This window comes from Danio rerio, chromosome 3 (assembly GCF_052040795.2).
Source record: "Danio rerio strain M-AB ecotype USA chromosome 3, GRCz13ab, whole genome shotgun sequence".
Taxonomy (NCBI): domain Eukaryota; kingdom Metazoa; phylum Chordata; class Actinopteri; order Cypriniformes; family Danionidae; genus Danio; species Danio rerio.
The window spans coordinates 54915001-54942500 of NC_141023.1; the positions used below are offsets into that span (position 1 = coordinate 54915001).

Genomic DNA, 27500 nt, shown 5'->3' on the forward strand with positions numbered 1-27500 from the left:
CATTTTTTTTTTTTTCAGAAAACATTTTTCTAAGGGTGCTGCTGACTTGACAATTTCACCAGATGTTGGTAACAACCAAATATAGTAACAACAATATATAATATTCAGCCCTTCGTCATTGTAAATTAATGTTAGCTGCTTCAGTCCAATATCTAAATTAGCAGGATGATGCAGATGAACCAAGAGGGAACATTTCAGCAAGACAATGATCCAAAACACAGCCAAGTATACTCTCAAATAGTTTTAGAAAAAGAAGATCAAGCTGTAGAATGGCCCACCTTTTTTCACATTTTGTTTTGTTTTGTTTTAGTTTTATGTTTGTATTCTTAGTTTGTTTTAGTTTTTTTCTAACAAAATCTGGTGCAATTCTATGTGTCAACAGCTCCTTTAGAATATTTTTCCCAGAAAAAAAAAAAAAAGATTACTTTTCCCCCCAACTGTATGTACAATTCCCAGAGATGGGTTGATGCTGGAAGAGCATCCGCTGCGTTAAACATGTGCTGGATAAGTTGGAGGTTTATTCTGCTGTTGCAACCCCAGATTAATTAAGGGACTGAGCCGAAAAGTAAATGAATGAATAAATGAATGAATAAATGTATGTGTTTACACTCACTCAAAAAAAAAAATAAAAAATAAAAAATAGTAATAACAATTAAAATAAAAAAGACTTTTGCTGTTTGTTCGAATTACATATTTAAAATGAGCTCAAACAACAAAATGAAAAAGTTTTTTGGGGGACAGCTTGATTTTTTTATATTTAATCTACTTAAATATGTAAAAACAAAACTTAATCAGTTTGTGTTGTTACAACATATAGGAACTATGTGAAACTGCATTTTTACAGTGTGTATAAATGTATGTATATATATATATATATATATATATATATATATATATATATATATATATATATATATATATATATATATATATATATTTGTATTATTATTATTATTATTATTATTATTATTATTATTATTATTATTATTAAATATTATTATTATTATTGGACAAGAGCATTAAGGTTAAAATTCAGGGTTAGCACAACAATTTGCCTGTAAACATGAAGATGATCTTAAGCAACAATCTTAATAATACTCTACTCTAATGACTGCTGGTTGACAGTTCAGTTGAAAAGTAGTTTAGTCAGAACAATTTTGTAATAATAGAACCAGCAAAATACTCAAATTCAAAATAACCTATATCATTTACCATATGTAAATCTATTTTACTACTTGTTTCCTTTCATTTAAATGCTTTACTCTTTTAAATAACAAGACCTTTACGACACCCAGAAGTCCAACAACAACCAAGAATAGTAAAAGCTAAAAACTCACTGGGGAGTAATTATTTCTGAGTACAAGTAGCCTGCTATTTCAAACACTTGTTTGCTGTGAAGGACCAATACAGGTTTTGTGAATGTTTATTTTGTTGATTTTTTGTTTTCAATTATAGTTATGGTTAACGTAGAAACGAGCATTTGGGGGGTTCTTTAGGTCTGTATTCTGTTGATTTTGTGTTTGTGCAAAGCTGAGAAATGTGTGTTGGCGTGTTTTGACCGGCAGGGGGCTCTTTTTATCAATAGTTGGGAGGAAATAAATCTGTGCTGACAGATGCAATCTGACAATCCTCTTCCGATGGCTTAGTATGTTTAATGTAAACCTTCTGATCATATACAGTATGAAAGGAGGCATATCCATATTTGAATATGTGCATGCCATATAAATATTTTAATTTGTATGTTGTAATATATTTTCTTTGACCATCTGATAAATTAGAGTTTTCAATGTGTGCTTTTGTATGTGTGAGAGAGATCATTTAATTTTAATCAGTTTCAAATAGCTTTAAAATGCCTGTTTTTTATAACAAAAATAGTTAGGGGGTCTTAAGTATATAATGTAATCTTAAGTAAATAGTCATCTTATTTATATAAAATAGTTCACCCCAAAATGAAAATTTTGTCATTATTTACACACCCACTTGTTTCAGACCTGTTTGAATTTCAGAAAAGATTATATACTGAAGAACTCCTAAAGAAATAAAAAAAAGAAATAAAAAAAACATTGTCATTGGCATCTATAGTAAGTTTTTGTTCCTATAGATGTCAATGGCTGTTTTTCCCCAGCATTCTTCAGAATATCTTGTTTTGTGTTAAAACAAAGAAAAAAAAAAAAACAATAAGTGTTATAAAAGTTTAGAAACACTTGAGTGTGAAAAAAATAACGAGGATGTGTATATTTTTGGGTGTGAAATATCTCTTTAAATAATTACACTATGTTGAATAATTTGTTAAATAATTGGATACATGATTCATGGAATTTACATTTTTTTAAGGTAACTGGTTGCAAACAATTTTTGTGACAACTTAAACTAACAGATTGATTTAGTTATGTTCTATAATTTGTTTAAATACAGCCCATATAAATTGTTTGCAACCAGTCACAGTAACAATGTAAATTCCATGAATTTTTCTGTGTATTTCCTCTAAAACTTTCCCATCATTACTCATAAAAGATGCAGTTTCTCATACTTAAAATGTTCATATCTTGACCTGCCATATAATACAGTGAAAAAAAGTGAAAATAAAAGCGTACAAAACTGAAAAAATGAAAATGAAGGCAAAACTTAGATGTTTCGTCTTGCATAATCAAGGCTTTATCCAGATACTATTGGAAACTTGCATCCAGAAGGGGGCGGGTGTAGATGTAGCGTAGCCACGCCTCCGGGGTGAGTTTTAGAACACGGGGTGGTGCTGTCTCAATAAGCTCCTCCTCCACCCTGCTGCCTGCTCTTGGTACTGTTGAGCTGAGCTCAGACTCCCGTGGATCTGCGCTTCGGTCCGCAGCTGAGCCTAATCACACAGACACACTGTTTGGATAACAAACCACGAGCAGCAAAACACCGTTTATGGTTTTATCTGAAGATTCCACAATGTCTCGCACCGACGAGGTCCACCGCATTTCGGAGAATGTCTATAAGGTAAAGTGCTCTGATCAACTGATGAAACTACTTATTGATTGCACAGGTGGTGAGATACGAATACTTGCGTATCGAAGGTGCGTGTGTGTTTTAACAGTGACTTCTCGCTGTTTCGTAGTACTGCTTTAGATTGCATTCAGTAGAGTTACGTTATTTATTTATTTTTATCGTTAATAAACTTAATGAGAGGTAAAGTTCTTGTTCGTGTTACTAATGCCATTGAAATACCGCCCACCCTGAGAACAGAAGTGATTTGCATTGTTTATTTTACTTATCTGTCACGATAAGAACACAACCCTGTCTCTCTCTCCCTGTCTCATTTTCACACACACACCCACACATCTATCTATCTATCTATCTATCTATCTATCTATCTATCTATCTATCTATCTATCTATCTATCTATCTATCTATCTATCTATCTATCTTGCATTTTTTTGCAACTGTTTTTGTTTGCATGTTAAAATGTCCAACGATTTGCTGAACTGATTTATTTATTTATTTATTTATTTATTTATTTGAATGTGAATGCAGTAAAACAGGTGTGGACACCTGTTTGCATTTTGCTGTTTTCATTCATGCATTAGGAAGTGTTTGCACTAATTAGTGTATATTTAATTTCACCTAAGCAAGTGATGCAGTGCCATAATAATTGAATAGAATACAAAGCAGAACACATTTTAAGTATTAGTTTCGACTCATCAGCTATGTACTAATAAACTTAAAGGTCTTGAGTACAGATGACAATGATGTCAATGTGATGTAGTCCTGTTGTGCGAGTCAAGTATTAACTTGCCTATAGACCGAGCTTGTTATAAACATGTGCATGACATCACTGTTTCACAAAATTGCAGTTTTATTGTTTACACAGAGACAATTAATGGTGTCATTTAAAAAAAAAAAAAGTTGCACTTTAAACCATTTTCAAAATTAGCATAGTCATAAAAAGCATCAGTGTTTTCACTAAAAAAAAAAAAAAAAAAACCTTAGGGCGCATTTCCATCGAAGTGTTTTTGTCCTTTACAAACAAATGCTGAGCTTTTTTTTTTTTTTTTTTTTTGTCGTCAATGAAATCGCTGCATTATTATTATGTAACCTTTAATTATTTTAGTAATTTTTATGGCAGCTGCGTAGCCTGGTGCTGGGCATAAGTGGTGCAATCCTGGGGTCCGTTCTTTGTACCTCGCTTAAATGATCTAAGATGATTTGGCAGATCCTGGGTCTTTTAATCTTGATAACTGATCTCTGGCTAATTTGGTTCTTCAATCAAGTTCGCGAATCAGATTAAAATGTTTGGATGAACTGATCTGAGTTCGCTGCGTGTGTTGTGAAGGACAGGTCTATCGATTCCCGAAATCATGATCAGCAATGCAACGATTGGCTGATGGCATAGCATCTAATGACATCATCTAATTAATATTTAATTATCCCTGTGAGCAAAATGACATAAAATTAGTAGTAAATGGTTTGTTAAATATGATGCGCAAGTTACTTTCCACATAAGCTGCAGGCTTTACACTTTCATGTGTCGAGTATTCATCATGTATTTCAATGCATATCAATATATTTAGTTCTACGTTTAGAAAATATACTTTTTATTATAGTAGACTAGGCGTACTCAAGTTTTTTTAATCGGCGTTAGGAATAACTGTATAAATAAAATTTGTATCAAAAAAGCATTTTTATATCAGTAAAGGTGTTTGCAACTTTTGCGAAACATCAAATTGATTTAAATCACTGGTATATTAGCGGTCAAAACGCGTGCATAACTGCATAAAGTATTATAAATTAAAAAAAAAAGTTTAATATTTATTTGTAACTAAAAAGTTCATATCAATAAATGTTCTCTTTGAACCACCAGGTGGCAGTTTTTGTACTTTATTTCGGAGTGCAGATTGCATAAATTATTATTAATATATATTTTTTTAATGATAAAAAAAATAGATTTACTATTTTGCCAAGTGTATATAACTACTGTAAGAAAACATCAGCATTTGGTACATACTTTCAGTATTATCTTTGCTTGAAATGACCCGATCTAATTATGTTTATATGAAATGAGCCTGCTCCTGACCAGGTTTGAGCTACCAGAACTGACAACATCTCTTAGATAAGTTTTGTAGAACTAAACTATTCTGGATCATGTCAGTATCCAAATCCAGCTAACTGAGTAATCCACCTACGAAGGATAGACCCCTGATTAAAAAAAAAAAAAAAAAATGTGTCGTGGACACTTGCCCTTAAGACTTTTACACATGGAAAATGCATATTGCCTGTGTCCGAAACTGCCTACTACTCAGTAGATACTGCACTTGAATTTAAACTAACTACTAGGCAGTACGTTCTATACAGTATGAATGTAAGAAGTATGAATGGAATTTGGACGTACTACATCAGCCATTTTGTCAGGGTCATGTGATCTACCCATGTCAGTTGCGTCGTTTCACTCCCATTCATGAATTCTCTCATGGAGCATCATGAGATAGCTTGCATTGGATGCACATTTCAGAATCTCACTGGAAATAGTAAGTCACCCAAAAACCTCTTGCATACTGATTTTTGAATACCATGAATTTGGACGTACTACTCTGCTCCCGTATTGTATAGTGTGGAAGTATGCGGTTTTAGATGCAGACTGGATGTTTTGGATGTTTAACCCATTACATTTTGGGAACATGAAAATGCAAACCTTGATAAAAATAGTTTAAATAAATGTATTGTATTTCAATTTGAATTAGGCCTGGCATGCAGGAAACAATAGGTGCATCCCAAATAGCATTCCTGCTTTGTACTTCGCCATTTTGTAATAGAAATAGTGTAAAAAAAAAAGTGCATTCATGATGAAATGTTCCTTTCATTCTAAAAAAAGTGCACTCTAAAAACCTGGATGATGACCTTATTTAACACTTTACCCACTCAATTACTGCAGCTTTGTTCACGTAATGGAAAGGCTGGAGCTATAGGGCTTGGATTACTTTATTTATTTTGGATTGTGCAAGCAAAATTGTCTTACAAGAGTAATTACACCATCTCTTAATGGTCAATGTGGTTATCTGTCAGGTCATATTTATGGCAGGTACTATTTGGTAGTTGGATCATTTATTTCACTAATTTGTCAAACATCAAACACTGACTGGAAAACGTCGTCTGGGAAACATTGTCTTTGTAGTAAAAATACAAAAACAAATTAATTTTCCATTTGGGATGGCACTAAATTCATATACTATGCTGTTAAGTGTGTAAGCATATAAGAACATGGTGCAAATTGTATAGTGACGCATTGTATTTTATTATTATTATTATTATTGGGCGACGCAGTGGCGCTGTAGGTAGTGTTGTCTCCTCTCAGCAAGAAGGTCGCTGGGTCGAGCTTCGCCTCAGTTGGCGTTTCTGTGTGGAGTTTTCATGTTCTCCCTGCGTTCGCGTTGGTTTCCTCCGGGTGCTCCGGTTTCCCCCACAGTCCAAAGACATGCAGTACAGATGAATTGGGTAGGCTAAATTGTCCGTAGTGTATGTATTTGTGCGTGGATGTTTCCCAGAAATGGGTTGCGGCTGGAAGGGCATTTGCTGTGTAAATAAATGTGCTGGATAAGTAGGCGGTTCATTCCGCTGTAGCGACCCCGGATTAATAAAGGTACTAAGCCGAAAAGAAAATAAATGAGTATTATTATTATTATTATTATATTTTCTTAAATGCGAACAACAATGTTTTCTGTCCAAAATGTGAAACAAAAATGCAAAGAAAATGTTCTTCTTGCTACTTCTTGCTTATGTTTTTTTTTTTTTTTTTTTTTAAATGCATTTGTGACATAAATTGTTTAATAAACTGAGATGGTGCAGCTTTTAAATGCCTGGAAAATCATATGAAGAACTGATTTTAATTTGTCAGTCAAAAAATAGAGGCTCAGTGGTTAGCACTGTCGCCTCACAGCAAGAAGGTCACTGGTTCGAGCCCTGGCTTGGTCAGTTGGCATTTCTGTGAGGAGTTTGTTTGTTCACGTGGGTTTTCTCCGAGTGCTCCGGTTTCCCCTACAGTCCAAAGACATGTGCAAGACAAGATTTGAATTGAATAAACTAAATTGCGCATATTTTATGTGTGTGAACAAATGTGTATAGATGTTTCCCAGTACTGGGTTGCAGCACTATGGCAAGCCCTGATGAATAAAGGGACTAAGTCAAGGAGAATAAATGAATGAAGTCAAAGTCAAAAATAAGTTGCTAAACCAGTAGTGCATATATATATATATATATATATATATATATATATATATATATATATATATATATATATATATATATATATATATATATATATATATATATATATATATATATATATATATATATATATATATAATTTATTTATTTATTTATATTACATATAATTACATTACATGATACATTGACTATTTTATTATTATTTATTTTATTTATAGAATTAAATTTGAGCTAGTCTTGCTTTCTAAATGCTTGCCAAAAGTGACAATGCACATCTATCATACATTTTTTCCTACCTTCATCATGTTTTGAGTCTTGTTCCAGGTAACCTGTACTGGTTGCTCTGTTTCTTGGCATGTGTGCTGTAGGGCATTCCTGCAAATGCGGTTTAGGGAGGAGGCTGTGTGTTGCAACAGGTTCAGTCAATGTATGTTTCAATACATTCCCAGCAGCTTTCTATTACAGTTTTTAATCTGTTACTTAATAACTTAACCCTTGTGTGCTGTTGAGGATGTTTCAATCCACTCTAGGGGATGGGGGATGATTTTTTTGTTGACATGTCTTATTTTGACAAATATTTTGCAATGATGATTTTGAATTTTTTAAAAACTCAATAAAACAGTTTGGACAAATTGACTATTTCGTTATGGGCATGGCTGTTTTTGACTTCCATCATTATGACATTTTTAAAGCAATTACACTTTTGAGTTTAGATTTAAAAAGGATTTTTCCATGTGAATGGTTTGTAAACACTAAAAACTGCACACAGCATGCCTTATCATCTGATAATTGTAAGAAATAAGTCCAAAAGGCTATTGACTGTGTAAAGCTGCATAAAACAACACAAAAATATGATGAATATGCCGAGTTCAGTGGCTAATCTGCCAGAGTCAGCTAAGGTGAAGTGACTGCGACCAGCGAGACCTAGCTGTCACTCAAGTGGCCATGCCCTTAATTATGCAAACTTAATATAGCCTAATATAAGGGAAACAGATAAGTTATTAAAAAAAATTCACCCCCTTCACAGTTGTCATGATGGGTAAAATTAGCTATATGAACCAAAATCGTTCTTTGTACCAGGCTGTAAACACCTTTTTTTATGCTGTAAAGTTGACCATTCTAACAGTGGGCTCAATTGTAGTTTGCTCCATATGGAGCCAGGACTAGCTGAATTTTGATGATTTGCAGTTTCAGTTACTTCCGTATTGGCTTCCTGGGGGAGAGCGGGAGATTGCTGCTTGGTCCCAACCAATGTGCGTGCGTTCAAACTGTCAGAACTGTCAAAAAAGATAAGCTAGTTCAATTTGATAGTGAATTGAAATAATTGCAGCTTTTGCGATTTGAAAATTACACTTTCAGTTTAGTAACGGTTAATCGTTCAGGCCTAGGGTAGTGTATGTGTAAGAAAAAAACCTTTGCACACTTACCTTGATATGTTTGAGAAAATAAAAATAAATAAGGAGCTCAGGGGCCTGTTTCAGAAAGGAGGTTAACTGAAAACTCTGAGTATTTTAACCCTGAAATGAGAGAAACTCTGGGTTTTCTGTTTCAAAATGGCAGGTTTGTTGAAACTGGAGAAAGCAGGGTAAGTCAAGCCTGTTTCTGAAAGAGAGGTCACTTTAACTCGGAGTCAGTTACTGTGGAAACTTACTCTGTGAAGCTAACCTGGTCAGGAGCAGGTTTTATTTTCTAAACTCAGAGTTTCTGTCGGTCTCCTCCCCTTTTTTAAAGATGAAGCGGTATTTCTCGCCTTAGCCTAATGTTCCACCCACCTATTTCAATGCTCATTTTGGATATGTGCATACAAACGATTGATACAAACGTCATGATGCACATAACTTTTGAAAATATGCATAAAAAACATGTGCATAACTGAGTAGGATAAACTTTTATTCGATAGAAAATATGCGGAAAAACTACGATGGAAACACTTTTACTGAACAAATTACAGTATGTGCATTAAAAAAAGGCATCATATGATGATGGAAATGTGTGAGAAAGGACAAAACAGCAGGCTGAGCACACTGTAACACGTCTTAAATATTGTTTTAGTCATTCTAAAATGCCATAACTGTTTCAGTTTTAGTGTATATTATTAATTACTTCCGAGCGTCTGGAGCGTGTGAAGAGTCTCCGCGTCTCATGGCTTCAAACGCCCCCACGTGTTCAATGTGTTTCAGCATTGTCTTCTGACATCGAGGCGCAAGTACATTAATTAAATAAAGAAATAATTGACACAGCTTCTTCTACCACAGTAAATATTGTTTTTACTGTTGATATTTGGTGCCAGTTTAATCAGAAAGTGACGATTTTGTTCTTTGACTCGTTGGATGGAAACGCTACTTTATTTGCACATCTTTTATGCGTTATTCCAGTTTTGCACATAAATTTATGTAATATATTTGGATGGAAACATAGCTATTGCCTACATTTTAGTCACACACAGAACAGTACGAAAATACTCTTTTTTTTTTTTTTTTTTTAACAAATATTTAAATTAAATTCACTGACCTTCGGTATGCACTGTTACTAGATTAATGGAATTATTATACTTTCTAAAAAATATTTTTAGTTCTGCTTACCTTCTAAATGTCATATCAACCTCTATCACTTGATCTGTAAAAAGGCAGACACACAAGTGCACTGTTAAATCAATTAAAACTGATAATGTGTATAAAAGTTTAGAAAAAAATATAAACATCACACATTACATTACTTATTTTAATATACTTAAATATTTAAGTACTTAAAAATTACGCATTAACATGAGCAGCTGTTTTCTCACGCTAATTTTCTCTGTTTCACTGATGATTGCTTCTTTTCAAATATACGCTCATATTTGCTATTACTTTGCACGAGCACATCAAGTTCAGCTGGAGAAATAAATGGTGATCTCTTTTATAAGATATTGCCATAGTCACTCGTAATATCTGCGCTCGATTGATAATGCCTTTTTATAGTCACGGTGCGCACGCTTAACTCTGAGTTGATCTACTCAAAGTTGATTGACCCAACTCAGATCAGCTATTCTGAAACTGAAAACTCTGAGTTTTTAATCTCTCTGTAAATCAACTCAGAGTTCAAGTTTAAACTCAGAGTTGGTTAAACCTCCTTACTGAAACAGGCCCCAGCTCTCAGAACACAGTAAACATTGTAAGTATATTATGCACGCACACTATAATTTGCTGTTATACTCCATAGAACTCCATAAAAAACAGAAACTTGTTTGCCCAGGCCTATTTAAAGGGTTAATGGTGCCAACTGATGATCAATAAAAATAAAAAAAGTACACATTTTACCTTTTCCCAAAAGGGAAAACCACCAATAATCAATAATGCATGATCGTTTGGTGTCATGGATTTGCAATCGATAAATGTCCTTATTATGAAAGTCAATAGGGCAAAATCAGCCATGAACATAATGAAAGGGTAGTTAATTTGAACAATACACAAGAATTAATACCTTAAAAAAAAAAAAATTTTTTTTTTTAAAAAGTACCTGCCAACCAGTAGGATTACGGCTCTCATCAGATACTTAAGCCTGTTAAATAGGCCACCTGAAGTCCAATGCCTAAAATGAGGACAAAGAAACTATTCTGGTTGCTCAAGGGCAAGCGGATACCTTCTGTATCTGGGGTGTTGCTCTTAAAGCAATGGGAAACTCATCACAGTGTGGGTTCAGTGCAATGCACATAATCTATTAGTTATTTCGATTCTAGTTTACTGTGTCAGTCTGTTGATTTACATTTGATCAGTCTGAAGTGGGTTAGGCCTCAGGGGAGGGTTTGAATTAGATCGCTTGCGGTCTATTGGTGATCTGCCGGCCGTTTAACAAAGAATCGTTGTGTGCCAGTTCAGAGTTTATGTCTTTCAGCTGTATCCACTGTCCGGATTCACCAGCTACTCCGTTAAATCGGTAGGCGTAAGAATATATGAGTTCAAAAGCAGTGCACTATTGATGAGTGTTGTGTATGTATGTATGTATGTATGTGTGTGTGTGTGTGTGTGTGTGTGTGTGTGTGTGTGTGGGAGAGAAAGATAAGAGGGTAAACATCAGTGGGATGTTAAACATCTGCTGAAGTGTCACAGGAAAGCCAGAGCTGCTGTGTGGAAGCTTGTTTTTGCTACAGAATGAAACATAAAATAAGTAATGAAGACTTGGCTTACGAACCAGACTTTGTTACTTACAATTGCAATTTTTATATCATTCAGGAAGTTTATCTTTTTTATTATGATAGTTTTTTTTTGTGATTCCAGCCCAATCTTAAGAGAAAACATTACTAATTTACATATTTCAGAAAACAGCGCGATCAGACGATCATTACCTAGAGGATGATAATGTGTAGAACGGCCATAAATGAGGTTGGTGTCGGGATCTTCTTCCTTTCGAGTGTGCATGCGCACTAGCTTGGGCAACCTGAAAAAAATGCAGACTTTTTTTGATTGGAATGTTAGGAACTAAACTTATGAGACAGCTATTGTTTAGTTTTAAAGGTGATTCCAAATATGTAATGTAAGCTTCGCAAACAGTTAGCAAGAGAATTTGATGTTTCCTCATTCAGACAGAATGCCCAAGCATACTGCCCGAGAGGTGTTTCAAAGATGGCCGTCTAGTGAAATGACTTGCCTTAAAGAGGCTTCGCTCGAACTCAGGACTGCAGTGCAGTGGTGCTACTGTATATGTTGACATACTGCCAACTAGGCTGTTGGCGCTGATAGGATTCTTTCTTTGTATCTTGTTATTATAAGATTTTCAGGATTTACAATTTTTCATATTTTTTGCTTTTTCTTCTCTGAGTTGTGACTTTGCGTTTTAAAATCAGATTTTTGTTTCGCCAATAGGATGAAGAAAATAATTGATTGTGACTTATTCTGTCTGGCAATTGTGATTTTTATTTTGTCACTATTGCAAGCTTGGCTCTTTCAGTTTGGACTTTCTAATTTTACTGTACATCTCGGAATTGTGACTGTTTGAGCTTTTAAATTTTTCACAGGTATTTATTTTTTATTGTTTTTGTGGAAACATCTTTCAATTCAGTTTAGGTTTTCACCTTCCACCACAAAAATAAATAAATAAATAAATAAACAAAAACAAAACAATACAAACCAAACAATATCACAATTTAGACTTTCTTAAAACAAGTTTCTGTGTTGTAACTGTCAATTTGAATCTCACTAGGGTTATTATATAAATCAAAATTGTGATTTTATCAAAATATACAGTTGTTATGGACAACATGTCTGGGAAGTACAGCTCTGTGATCAGTAGTAAATGTCCTCCAAAACTCAGAGGGTGCTCTCTTGTAGAAACTTTGAATATGCCACAAAAGAAAAAACTCAAGAAAGTATTGAATTAATTTTATTGATTTAACATGACTAATAATCACATAACTATAAAATAATATCAAAGATGAATTTATTTCAGACACACACCACAGCTGATAACAGAACCGGGTTTACTCACAAAATGTACATAAAAACTGCCTTTGATTGCATCTCACGATCATGATGTTTTTCGTTTTCGCACTGCAAATCTTAAATGGAGAAGCTTTTTTTAGACACACACAAATAGTGTTTTAAGAATTAATGCCAATAATTAAGAGTTTTTAATGATTGAGTTTTACTCTTAAAACAAGCAGAATTGTCTGCCAATGGGGTAACCAAAATAATCTTTTGCCAAAACAAAAAACAAGATTATTTTCCTTGTTTTAAGAAAAATCTCACTTAATTTTGACATTTCTTTTCTAAAAACAAGACAATATTTTTTGTTCATGTTAAAATTGCTTCTTGAGTTAAGAATATTTACATATTTGGAAAAGTAACATCTTACACACACACACACACACACAAAATAATAAAAGCATTTCTTGCAATGAATTTTGTGAGTAAAGCCGGTTCTGTAATTAACTGTAGTGTGTGTGTGTGTGTCTGTAATAAATTCTACTTTTTTTTATTTATTTATTTTTTTTTTGAATAAACCATCAGGAACATACATACAACAGCACAATATAAAAGGTGAAGATAAAAAAGCCTAAATATAACAATAAGTAAATAAATAAATAAAATAGAAAAAAAAAATCCATAAAGTATACAAGTATTACATCTAAAGATTTTAAAAATGAACAGGGGAATCAGAAAAACTAATATAATAATTGATACATATCTCAGAGTTTTTGCTTTTTCAACAATTTCACAATAGAAATAAATATTTTAAAGTCAAGCACAAAATTGTTAATGTGGAAGATGACTATAGCAAATTTTTGTTTATATGAAATTTTGCCAATAAAGATAATATATATTTAAGACTTTTGCTGGATTTGTTTCCATAATAATAAAAAAAATAAAAATCATATATGATAATGTAAGATAATAACCGTTTTTTTCTTTTAAAAAATATTTTTTGCTAGATCCTTCCAGAAACTGTTTATAACATTTCAAAAAATAAAAGACAAAGGTTCTATTTATTTAATATTTGCATTACAGAAACTACAGATGCCTTCCATTTCAGTGTACTTTGATAATGAAATGTTTTCATAGTCATGGGATCATTAGATCTTTATTAATTCTTAATGTTGAAGTGTTTTTAGATTTTGACTAGAAACAACACACAAAACAACTAAGTGAGAAAAGCAAGTTTTGCACTGCACCACCACTAAACAATACATATATATATATATATATATATATATATATATATATATATATATATATATATATATATATATATATTTTATATATAAAATTATATATATATATATATATATATATATATATATATATATATATATATATATATATATATATATATATATATATATATATATTATATATAAAATTATATTTTATATTATATATAAATATAAAATATAATATAAAAAATTATAATTTTAAAAATTTTAATTTTAAAAATTATAATTTTAAAAATTATAATTTTATATTATATATAAAATTATATTTTATTATATTATATTATATTATATTTTTTCTTTTAAATCTTCAGTTTAAATCAGTTTATAGTTTTTTTTTTTCCTCTCCTACCACTTAATTGAAATCAAACACAAAGTCAATTACTAGACTGTGAGATGTAAACATGAATTTGCCAAAAAAAAAAAAAAGAAAACATAAAAGTAATTTCTACCATAGTGTCAACGAGTTGAATACGCTTTGTTCCTCAACGCGGTTGTACCAGGGCGTATGTGTGCAATATGCGCGTGTGTGTGTGTGTGTGTGTGTGTGTGTGTGTGTGTGTGTGTGTGTGTGTGTGTGTGTTCCAGTGTTACTCAACTCTGCACACAAAACACTCCCTACCTGCGAGCAATGGTTGTGCTCTTGCTGCAGTTGCCATGGATTTAAAACAAGCCTTACCTGTGAGTCAGTCATTCAGTTACTCTCAGCACCGGGTCCCAGTCATCCAGACAGCGCCAGGCTCAACCGGATCCCTCTAATCCCATCAGCCTCCCAACCAGAGCTGACCACTGGCTGACATAACCACTGTCCCACTCACCTCGGTGTGTGGGTGAGCGCAGGTCAAGCCACTTATGAGCCTTCTGAAGCCAGACTCATGCTGTGTGCTAATGCATTATACATTATACTCATGTGAGAACTTGCGTCAATGTGGTGGTGACAATCCCTCCGATTTAGCTCAAGAGTTACTTTTAAATATGTCGCTCAACGTTGAGGCTTCAACTCAAACGTGTACTTTGCACTTACTGAAAATCCTCTGGGATTAAAGTGTTTTAGGCGGTGCACATATAAAAATGTTTGTCAGTAACTAGGCTGTTAAAGCTGCTGAGTGCCATTTTATCAAGTCTGATTGCCCGCCACCTCAGAATAAATACAGTTATTTTATTTTATTTTAATTTATTTTATTTTATTTTTAAATTTGCATTTCATATATATTAATTGATTAATTAAAATGTCTTTATTTTTTGTGTTTTGCCATTTCTGGATATTTTTATTTATTCATTTATTTTATTTTAAATTATATTTATTTTTAAGTTTTGCAATTCATGGATATTTATTATTTTAAAATAATATATTATATTAATTAATTTTTTAAGTTTTGCTATTCGTGTATATTTTATTTATTCATTTGTTTTATTTTGTATACATTTTATTTTTGAGTTTTACAATTATTTAATTTTTTATATATTTTTTATTTTAGTTTTTGAGTTTTGCAATTCGTGGATTTATTTATTCATTTTATTTTAGTAATCCTTTTATTTATTTATTTTTCATATATTCTGTGAAAAAGAAAACATTATTGTGACTTTTTGTTATAACTAAAGGCATGCATTGGAAAAAAGAAAATAGGTTTTCACATAATACATTCTTGTTGTCCCAACACAAATTGATTAAGTTAACCTAAATTTAAGTTTATTGAACATAAATTAATCAAGTTGACCCAAAATAATCAAACCCAAATACCCATAACCCAAAATAAAGTTGTTTCAGCTCATTTTAAACAAGTTAAACAAAAAGGATTTCTTTTGTTTTTGTATGCAAAATGTACAATTTTAGTTTTTTTTAGTAAAATATCCAAAACCCCCTAGAACAGAGTTACATGTTTTTCTAAATATACTTACGGTGTCATATTTTAAAAACTGTCAAATCCAGAGATATGAGCAATTTACCATAAGCAAGTTAGCAAGTAATAAGCATGTTTGTTTTGATATAAAACAGGGAAACATCAAAAAACTCTTTAATATTTTTTGTGTTTTATCAAGGGATCGCGGGACAAAGTGTTAAAGTTTAATAAAATTGAATAAACTAATAGAATTAACATATTTTAGTCATAACCTTCAGAAAATAAAAAAGTGTTTACTAGTTGCATAAAAAAAAAAATACATGTGGGAAAAAAAGCCATACGCCTTTTTTTTTTTGGATTACCCCTGGAGTGTTTACATTTATATTAATATCACATTATCAGTTGTAATATTTAATATTATTAGCATCAGTTGCTATTTTGATTTTACAGCACATGGTAAATACTGTAACACCTTTGCGGCACTCAAGTACATTAAAAATAAACATTTAAAAAAAAAAAACACAACTGAAGATAGAGGATGATCTGTGTGGCGGTCTCCAAAATTAAACCAATAATAGTTTTGTGTAGTAAACATTGAGCCCACCAGTCTCATTAGATGAAGTTAATATTAAATCAGAATTATTAACCCCCCTGAATTATTAACCCCCGTTTAATTTTTTGCCCAATTTCTGTTTAACGGAGATTATCTTAAAGGGGCTAATAATATCAACTTTTTTCTTTTTTTTATTTTTTAATTAAAAACTGCTTTTATTCTAGCCAAAACAAAATGAATAACACTTTCTCCAGAAGAAAAAAATATTATCAGACATACTGTGAAAATTTCCTCGTTATGTTAAACATCATTTAGGAAATATTTAAAAAATGAAAAAAATATGATAATAATTTAAAAGGTGGCTAATAAATTAGATTGCAACTGTAAATGACAAAAGAAAATAATAATAACATGATTTTTAGACTGTTCCACTTTTTTGTGTTGTCAATAAGCTTGTTTATATAGGACTATTGGTGTGTGAGTGTGTGCTTGTGCACCACTCTATACAACACATGTATGTTTATAACCATCTTTGAGGATTTTGGGGGGTCACGAGTCACTGGAATTGTTGTTTTGGGGGTCACAGACTCAAATTCGGGAACCCCTGTTTTATTAGACTGCACAGAGCATGTGCAAATGTATTTCGTGTTTTTAAAAATCACAGGCCAAGAGCACATTCTCCACATGATCACTCGTGGAAACACAGGAAGCAGTAGACTGTGGCATATTAAAAGCTCTAATAAGTTTAGAATTCTGCAGCATTCTCATACCATGAAATGAAAATCACAACTCCCATGATTACACATACAACTTTGGCTATGTGAACTTTGAGTACTAGCCCTGTAGCAGGGAATGTTATATACTGTGCCTTTAAATTGTTGTATTTAATGATTTATTTTGCATTGTATTCCTCAGAATTGCAAGCTTAAATCTCCCATGAGAGAGAATAAAGAAAAAGTGTAAATAAAACGATTAAATTTTCTATAATAATAGAGCTTTATTATTATACATGCTAATGCAATGTTAGCATGTGGCTTCATGTGTCTGTGGCGGTTACAGACTTCAGCTCGAGAGTTGCTTTTGAATATTTAGGGTTGTGGCTTTGATTCCAAGGTAAAATGTTGACTCTGCACTCACTAAAAATCCCCTTGGATTAAAGCGTTTGTTCTATTTAATGTACACGAAAAAAAGTATAGTCTATAATTGGGCCATTAAAGCTGCTAGAGGAGTTTCGCTAACTGCTACTTTGCTAATTTTCTAACCACACCACAACTTTCTTCATCTGTTGTGTTGTATCGCTCAGTGATCTGTTGTTTTATTGCTTGGTAATTTTCATCAGTTTGTCTGTTGTTCGGTCATGTATTCCATCGGTCATCTATTTGTTTGATTCATCTTTTCTAATGTTCTGTCTGTCATTCTTGCTGATGTTAAATCTTATTGTACAAACATGGTTTTGTTATTGTTTTTATCTTAATTCTGTTGTTCAATCATTCTGTTTATAGTTGTATGATTTATCATCTTGCAAACTATTGGCCTGCAAGTCATTCTGTTTATCTTTCTATCGTTTTAGCATTTTAGCATTTATCTGTCTATTCTGTATGCATGTCTGTTGTTTTTTTTTTTTTTGGTCTGTAGCTTTGTTGTTGTCATTATCCATCCATTCTATCATTTCATCTTTCTTCCGAAGATCAAATTCAAATATCATCATTCTATTGTTCTTTCAATGGATGTCTATTGCTATATACATTTTGTCATTCTATCTTTTGTGATGTCTTTTTTCTATCTATTGTTCTATCATGTCTAACATTCTATCATTATATCATTCTATTTGTAGTTCTATGGTTATATCTTTATTTATCATTCTGTCTTTTTATCTTTTGTTCTATCAATCATTCAATATATCGTTTTATCATTTTATCTATTGTTCTATCGTTCTATTTATTGGTCTGTCTGTCTGTCTGTCTGTCTGTCTGTCTGTCTGTCTGTCTCTCTGTCTGTCTCTCTATCTATCTCTCTATCTATCTATCTATCTATCTATCTATCTATCTATCTATCTATCTATCTATCTATCTATCTATCTATCTATCTATCTATCTATCTATCTATCTATCTATCTATCTATCTATCTATCTATCTATCTATCTATCTATCTATCTATCTATCTATCTATCTATCTATCTAAGCCTTCCATCCATCCATCTTAGCTAGCTGTATGTCTGTCTGTCCATCCTATCCATCTGTCCATCTATCCATCCATCCCTCGGTCTTTCCATCTATCATTTTCTATCTATCATTCTTTCTATCTGTTTTTCTGTCGTTCTATGCCTATCTATCTGTCTATCGTTTAGTCTATCATTCATTTTATCTTTATGCCTGTCCTTCTGTCTCTGTCTGTCATTCTATCTATCTGTCTGTTGTTCTATCTATCTGTTGGTTGTTCTATAAATCAGTTCTGTCATCGTTCTTTCTATATATTATTCTGTCTATCATTCTATCATTGTTTATCATTCTGTCTGTCTGTCTGTCTGTCTGTCCTATAGGTCTGTCTGTTGTTCCATCATCATATATATCTTTTTATGTCTTTCTATCCATCTGTTTATATACCGTTTAAAAAAATAAAATAATAATCTTCATAAAGCGCATACTTGCATATTTAAATTCCGATATGGGGTTTTAGAATACTAAAATTAAAACTTCTTGGCTGAATTATTTATGGCCAGATTTGTATAGGCTAGAGTAGTATTTCCAACCTAAGAGGAGATTACATTGAGTGTGCATGTGTGTGGTGATTGATTGAAAACTCCTCCAGCAGGGCTGATCAGGGTGGAGGAGAAACATGCCTCATCACGTCTACAGGTGAAACAATGTGATAGGAGTGTCTCTAAAAACACCTCCCCCAAATAGCCAACTAAAACTGATGTAAAACGTGGTTACCAAGTTTACACAATCCAAGGGGAAACATATAGGTGTGTCCATATACAATTTTATTTTTTTTCATCTTTTGTTTCGATGACTAATATTGGAGAACGGAAATAACAAGCCAAGGTTTCAGTTACAATATGCATATTACTCTGCCATAAATCTGCTTGATGAAGGCGTTATCATTGCCGACAGGCGTGGAATTTCATTTGTTCAGGGACTCATTTCATCAGAAGATCACCAGGAGTGCACACAGCTATAGTTTTTCCCTTTTTTTCTTCTTTTTTTGAAGTAGTGAGGATGTATCTTTCATGTGGGAAATCCGGACAGGTGGTTTCTTAGCAACGATGTGCAACAAAATGTTTTTGTCATGCCATACTGCGAGATACACAGACCGCTGATAGAAACTGACATTAAGAAAATGTATTTAGTTCAATTCATCAATAATTCATAAAAGGTTCATGTTATGCGGCTAATGCGCTAATGGATGACCCATTTTAGATCTGGTTTTCATTTTGTCTTGGTCTTTTAAGTAATAATTTACTTCGAATGAAAATCTGGCCATCACCCATTATGACTACTGCTTCTTTAGAATGCAAAAAGATGATGATGAAACTACTTTTTTCTCATCACAAATGCATCTAAAAAATAGTCTTTCACAACTTATTAGCTAAATGTTAAGTCTTAGGTAGTCTTCAGAGGCCTACAATATATTAAACAATAAATAAATACACATTTGAATGTGTTAAAGTGGTATTTTACCTAAAATAGACAATTCCTTCATTTCCTTCTACTCCAGTTGTTCAAAATCTTTCTTTCTTCTGTTAAACACAAAACAAGACATTATGAAAAATGTAGGAAAAAACAGCCATTGAACTTCATGGTATTTTTTATTTATTTTTGTTTGTTTCTGATATGGATGTTAGTGGCTTTTTTTTTTTTAAAGCACAGAAGACTCATTAAAGTTTAAAATAAATTTAAATGAGTAAATGAAAATAAGAAACATTAATAACAATATTTTGAAACAATAGATTTTGATATAGAGGGTCATTTTCTGCTGGAGATACTGAAGCCCTGAAAAAATAAATAAAATAGTCACTAAAAAAGCATTAAAAAAAAACAAAAAAAAAAAAAAACAAACAAACTGTACACTTACCTTGGGAACAGTATCACAGAAAATTCTGGCAGTTTTAAAACCTTGACTTTTCCAAACCGCGGTAAACCTTGAAACCGGTTATTATCCCAAATGCATCCCTAGTTCTGTAATGATAATGGGGATGCTGACAACTCCAAATACAGGGTTTAATCAACAGAATGGTCAGGCAAGCAACGGTCACAATCCAGAGCAAACAAATGTATCCAGGCAAATCCAGAGTCATAGTCAAATACACAGGCGATTGGTCGGTACATGCAGGGAGCAGGCAACGTAAACAAAAAAAACAGACGAGGGTCAAAAACACAGCAAAGCAGGGAAAATGCGTCTTAATGTTTACAAAACGGTTTACAAGACTCAGCAATGAAGTGTGTGTATATAGTCCTTGTAATCTGTCCATAAGGTTCTTTCGACTGTGAGTGTTTGCCATCAGCGGAATATGGATCAGGTGCGTGTGAGCTGTGCTTGACTGGAACTTGTCTTTTATGTAATGGTGGACTTGTAGTCTGTTAGCAACTTGCATGTTTACCAGGGATCAGATTGCTAGTGTTGTGAACAAGCTATTTTATCAGTATAATTTGAGAATTTTCTTTAAAATAGTTTGTATCATTACAGTGATATATATATATATATATATATATATATATATATATATATATATATATATATATATATATATATATATATATATATATATATATATATATATATATGAATTTAAAATTATTTCCAAACAGGTTAATCTTTCATTCAATTACTTTTCACATGATGTTTATTTTATTCAACAAACTATTAAGTAATGGAGTAATGGGGTTGTGACAAGATCTCATAAGACTAAATTGCGAAGAGATTTCTTGTCGAGATAAAGTTGTCTTATGAGTTATGATGGAGCGTGAGGGTGAATTTAGCATTGAAGATTGGTGGCAGGTAGGGCTGCACGATATTGGAAAAAATTGACATTGCGATATTTTTTTCCCCTGCGATATATATTGCGATATTTTATATATATATATATATATATATATATATATATATATATATATATATATATATATATATATATATATATATATATATATATATATATATATATATATACTTAAAACTAGGGCTGTGACGGTCACCATGACAACCGCGTCACGGCCGTAGTACGTGACGTCACGCACTTTAAAACACAAATTACTGTTATGTTGCCAAGTATTACATATCTGTTAGAATATAACATTAGGCGCGATTCAGCAAGTTCAAGTTCAACCATGAATCTTGTTAGAAAACGAACTCTTACATCTGGGAACATTTTGGATATGTGCCGACTGAGAAAGCTGAACGAATCAATTTGGATTAAGCTTTTTGTATGGGGGTTTTAAGTAAAGTGTGTTTTAATATTCACTGCTGAGAGTCCAAACACTGAGGAGCAAATCCATCGATACGCAGATCCACGGGTCCCGAACCATGCAAGATAGTGGCGATTGACGGCGAGGGAAAAAAAGCCATGTAGGCTTAATCAACTCCTGTCTTCTAAACGCAGAAGCCCAGCTCAGCCAGGCATGGCAGAGGCATTTGCAAAAATGGCCAGATACAAAAGAGAAAGTGATAAATGGAAGACATTGACGAGAAATGGAGCAACATATTTGGTAACTACTTAAGAACGCGCCGCTCCGCAGCGTAGAGAAACCTGCGTCGCGAGAAATGCGGGCGGCGGAACAGAAGGAGAAGCCCTCTCTCGCATGGTTGTGAAAAAGTACCCTGTCTGTGCATTTTCGCTACAAGCACACCGTCTGACAGTGTATTGCTGGAAACATTATAACCCCATTCTTCACTTAAACCGGACAAAGTCAACATGTTAGTTTTTCTAGCAAATAATTTAAAATATGACTACAAAAGGTGGAGAGAAACTACGCTGTTTTTTTTAACATCTGACTTATATTGTTACTAGGTTAATATTTTCTTTGTACTTATAATTATTAATATTTATATTATTATTACACTTATTAGTAAAGTGCCATTTAGACTATTTGTTAAGTTCTTAAAAATGTAACGTTTAATTGTTATTATTATACGGTTTCAAGCAGTTAAAGTTATTTAATATTTAACTACAATATTTATAAACAGTTTTGTGTTGTTTTATTAACGAAAGTTCAAAAATAAACATGTAGCCTACTTTTATACGGATATTTTATTTATTAATATTTAATTAAGTTATTCCGTAATTTTTACATAAAAGGTAAATTAACTTAAGTAGGCTACATTTGTTGATGTACGAGGTCATGGAACATGTTTGCCAGTAAATAATGTTCGCACCACTAAAAAAATAAATAAATGATTAACTAGCGAAAAGGATGCAATAAAAAATGCCAGCGCTTGATATTTCTTCACAATCGGATTCGTACGTGCAATAAGCCGAGACTATATTGCGCCGACAAGAACAAGCCCGAAAACTAAATCTAGAGAGAGAATTAATACTAGTTAATATTAATGATTATAAACACGAACTGCGTTGTATGATAAACGCATCACAATGATGTCGTGATCTTTGCTGAAGAACTGATATGTTATTGCCGTCTCCCCAGCCAGGTTTTCATCTGCTTTTTTTCCCCTTCTTCTGGATACAAACAATAAAGTATCAGCGCCAGACCAGTGGTTTAAATTATATTTTCCTTTCCTGATTTCTTTTCTTTTCATTAAAAAATAAATAAATGTTTAAAGTTTTGTATTGCATACCCTATATATTTTTTAAAGATTATCATTCAGCTTACCTGCAGCGCATGAGGTTGTGTGCTGGGCAAATCCCCTTTACTCATGCTACCCATTTCATTTATGACACTGTAAACTTGACTTGGTAGGCTGATCATCTTTAAACTCAAAAGACTGCTTTTGCATAATGTGATGTTTCTTATTACAACTGTTAGCGGTGTTAAAATGAAAGCAAACATTAAAAAGGGTTTTGTTTTATCAATTGTATAGTTTAGTTTTAATAATAGCTAATTTATATAATAAATTATAATATTGATTATTGTGTAGACTACAGTGTCCAACAAAACAATTTTATTAGGTTACTCTAATAGACCAAATCCCTAACTGAAAAACGAATGTGAAAATGACAGGCAGTTGCGTCTTTGCTAAAATTAATTTAACGACAAATTTCTTTTGCTTTTTTCCCCTTTAGAGATCAAAAGAGCTGTATTTAAAGAATTGTTTAACGAAAACATGAATTGAATGCCCAGTTCTTTTCCGTGTGAGTTTAGTGCGCCTCTGCCGCGTCTGCGTTTTTAAGGTTACAGGTGCACCCTGACCTGACGCGGGGACCAGATCTCTGTATTGCTTTAATTTCTCAATTTTCATAACTGCATTGCATTTTCATATGGTAAAATATCAAAATGTATGTTCTGAAAGTAGTAGGAATGACGGGAGTGTTAGTAATTACTAACAGAAAGAACTTTCACTTTTGAGTGAACTGTCACGTGTTATTTTAGTATGATAAAATAAACAAAAATAGTAATGCAGAAAAGTATTTTTCGCTCTGCCAAGCCTTCTCTGTTGCTGTATAGAGAAGCAGCTTGCTCAGTCTCCTTACCCCGGCCCCACCCCGCCCACCGACTCCTGAACGTCTCACTCACTCACTCACTCACTCACGCGGGCATGCACTGCGGTCTCATGAGGAAACGCAGCTTTTTGATATAATGTTTTTCTTGTTCCCAAATACAAATAATTTATCAAGTATTGTTTGAAATAAGTATTCGTAAAAACACGCTATTCGTGCTTTTCCGAATACCGTATTCCGGTTCGGCTTCACCCATAATATATATATAGATTTTTTTTTTTTTTTTTTTTGCTTTGCATCGCACCCTCCTGCGATGTGACTATCGCGGATGCGCACATCGCGATTTCGATGCTAAAACGATATATCGTGCAGCCCTAGTGGCAGGAATGGATTTGAACTGCAAATAAAGTGTTTTACACAAACTGGCAACCCGGGCTGCCTCTGTTTGCATGTCACTCATTTGCTTGGGCACGTGTGACGAAACCACTTTTTTTTTTTTTTTTTTTTTTTTAACCAGAGTTCAAAGGTTGCCGTATCCAAAAGTAGAGCCTGCTACAACTGACATCACACAAATTAACCATGTTTTTTTAATCATGCGATGCAATAGCACTTTGTATGTTTATCTAAAGCATAGTCAAAATTGTTGTAAACACAAATTAAATAAAGACATGAAATATTCCTATTTTATTCACATTATTGAAGAGCTGTTCACTGTTCAGACATGTAAACTCTGTAATCAAACTTTCGACACTGTTCTCTGTTCCTACAGATTTAGTAGAGCACCACATACCTTTACACACACATCTTGTCTGAGTCACACACAAATCAGGATCATCATCATCATCATCATTTATGCCGTCCAGAAAAAACAGATTTTTTTTTGTTTTTTTGCAGTATTAAATTCCATTACTATTCATTAATTATCTGTCCATACTCTTATCCAGTAGCTCAGAGTTTGTTCTGTCAGTAGAGTTAATTATGGCATTAAAATAGAACTAAAATAACAAACTTATAATGAATTTTTAAAAAAAAAAAATGTTTTTCATTTTGTTCAGGTAAATAATCTATTTTTAATTTTTATATTAACAAATATTTTGCTAATAAAATTAAAAATATAGAAACTATTTTCCATTTATAGTAAATTATTTTACATGGAAATTACATTATTACATTAAAAGTAAAAAAAAAAATACATTGAGATAAAAAAAATGCCTACATAGTTTTGTATTTCGTAAAATGTTTGTAAATTATAATAATTATTAAAAACAATTCTATTTGAATAAAAAACATTCTTTTACATAAAAGACATTTATACACTGTATCATTGAGGATTCCAAAAAAAAAATATATAAAAGTCTTGTCTAGTTTCGTTCTCTTGAACCCTGTCTCGTCTCGTGAAGTGTCTTGTCACACCCCTATTTTTTTCACTATAATTACCGTGCCACAAACATCTCCAAAACATCTCAGTTTGCCTTAAATGTGGAACATTATATAGCTGTACTCAATAGTTTTCACACTATTTTCATCATTTACACTGAAAACTTTGTTAAATACATTGTGGTTTTAGTCTTTTGAGCTTAACAAATGTGGTCAATAAGAATTCAAAAATTTCTCTTTTTCATGGTAGTCCTATTAGCGTTACAGCATTTACGGTCAATAACATTCCTAAAATTTCTCTGTCTCCCGGAACAATATCAACATGGTTGCAAGAACAATTTGTCAATATTTATGCTTTTTTTTTTTTTTTTTTTTCCAGTAAACCTTCCTTTCATTTGCATCTTAACATTTATAGTCCCGTTTGATAGTAACACTGCTGTGAATATAAACCTCTGAGAGAGTGACAGATCTTTTATTGTAATTGCCAAGTAAACAAACAAGCTTTCTTGCAGTGTATAAACCATAGCAAGGGGTTTACTCCCTCCAACCTCCCTCCCTCCCTCTCTCTCTCTCTCTCTCTCTCTCTCTCTCTCTCTCTCTCTCTCTCTCTCTCTGTCTGTCTGTCTGTCTCTCTCTCTCTCTCTCTCTCTCTCTCTCTCTCTCTCTCTCTCTCTGTCAAGTTAATGGATCTCCCGACCCCATGATCACTCGTAGTGTATTTAATAAGTGTAAAACAACTTTCACCGGTCGCCTTTGTGATCTTGACTCAGATCTGTCTTTTGTAGCCATGTCAGAAGTCCCTTGGCCCTTGAGAGATTGCATTTCTCATAAGGTTTCCCGACAGTGATTTGAAAGGGAATGGGTTTTATAAGAGCTGGATTCACTCTGCACACCCACTCTCTGCTCTCGGTCTGTGGGTGGATGAATGTGAGCCGCTGCTACATCTTATTGTCTGAGCTTTCTCTTCAAAGAGCCGTCTATGTCTAATACTCGGAGTAATGCTGCAGAGCACTCACGACACGCACACCTTTTTTAACGTTAGCAATGATGCACTTTGGATTTAATGCATTATGAATCAACATTATTAAGCCTGATGAGGTTAACCAAGGCCAGCACTTCATACATGTGGAATCAGTTCATTAAAATATTGGGTGTTTCTTAATATTTTGGTTTTAAGTTTAACAAATTGTAAACTGTTTTAAAGGTACTTTTCATGCAATGTTTTTGCTCCTTTAAAGCATAAAAAGACCATAATGTTAGCAGAAATTTAAGAAACATGCTAGGTGAACATAAATATTTATCTGAAAAACGATGCACATTTTCAAAGTCAGATATTCTGCTTTGAAAATGTGAATTATGTGCTGCCGGAACCCTGTCTTTGTTTTGTCATTTAACCCACCCAATGCCAGTCTAGCCAATTATTTTTCAGCCCTGATGGAAAACAGCTTATTTCTTTCATTCAGTCAGGAAGGCTTAAAGTATACATCCGTGACCGAAATGGGACCTCCAGTGTACAGTAGCAGACTCCAAAATGAGACGCAGATTCAGAGTTCCACATGAGGTGGTTACCAATTTGGCATCAGTGTTAACCAATTTGGCATTTCGGCCCAACGAGACACGACAGAAATTTAAATACAGCCATTCAGAAGCACAGAATAGTGCAGGGCTATTCAGTTGGCGGCCCGCGGGCCGAACTTGCCTGCCAGGCAGTTTGATCCGGGCCTCCAAACAGTGTGACAAAGACATCAAAAAATAAGTTTAGTTCAGTTGAAAACAGCAGCTATAGTGATGAAGTGACCAGTGTCTGTTTAATACAGCACAAGCTGCAGTTGAAGGCTGCGCAGAGCATGAGTAACCTGACGTAAAGCGAATGGTGCGAACATCCGAAAACAGTTGCATACTTAAGCATAAAGGCTTCTCAACGCCGCGTTTCTCGTGCACAGAACAAAACCGATTCAACAAAACAAAGTTATGCCACCTGTGAGCTAGTTATAAGTTCCGAGTTTATAGCTACACCAAGGCTAATACTGGATCAACAGGCCGTTTACATATCTCGTCTTTTCCACGGGCAACTTCGTTATTTCCAATGTAAGAATATATGCCAATATGCGTGCGCAAGCGGAGCGATGCATTTGTGCCTTCCAGGCGCTTCGAGTAGAAAACATCTCACATCGTAACAGTGAGTGTTGTGCGCTTTCAGTGCAATGTAAACAAAAGATTCATTCATTCATTTT

At 33.1% G+C, this 27500-nt stretch overlaps 1 protein-coding gene across 10 annotated transcripts in view; it reads left to right on the plus strand.

Annotated features, from left to right (window-relative positions):
• The first annotated feature begins 2791 nt into the window (after positions 1–2791).
• Positions 2792–27500, plus strand: part of baiap2a (BAR/IMD domain containing adaptor protein 2a) — a 220519-nt gene continuing 195810 nt past the window's right edge. For 9 of the 10 annotated variants that reach the window (XR_015479995.1, XR_015479994.1, XM_087243266.1 and 6 more), the window contains exon 1: positions 2814–2979. Coding sequence is in view for 8 of the 10 variants with exons in the window: in XM_087243266.1 (XP_087099392.1) it covers positions 2908–2979 (72 nt within the window). In the remaining 2 variants the exon portion in view is untranslated. Of the gene's footprint in view, positions 2980–27500 lie in introns of all 10 variants that reach the window. The other variant, NM_001040245.3, reaches the window with a different exon arrangement.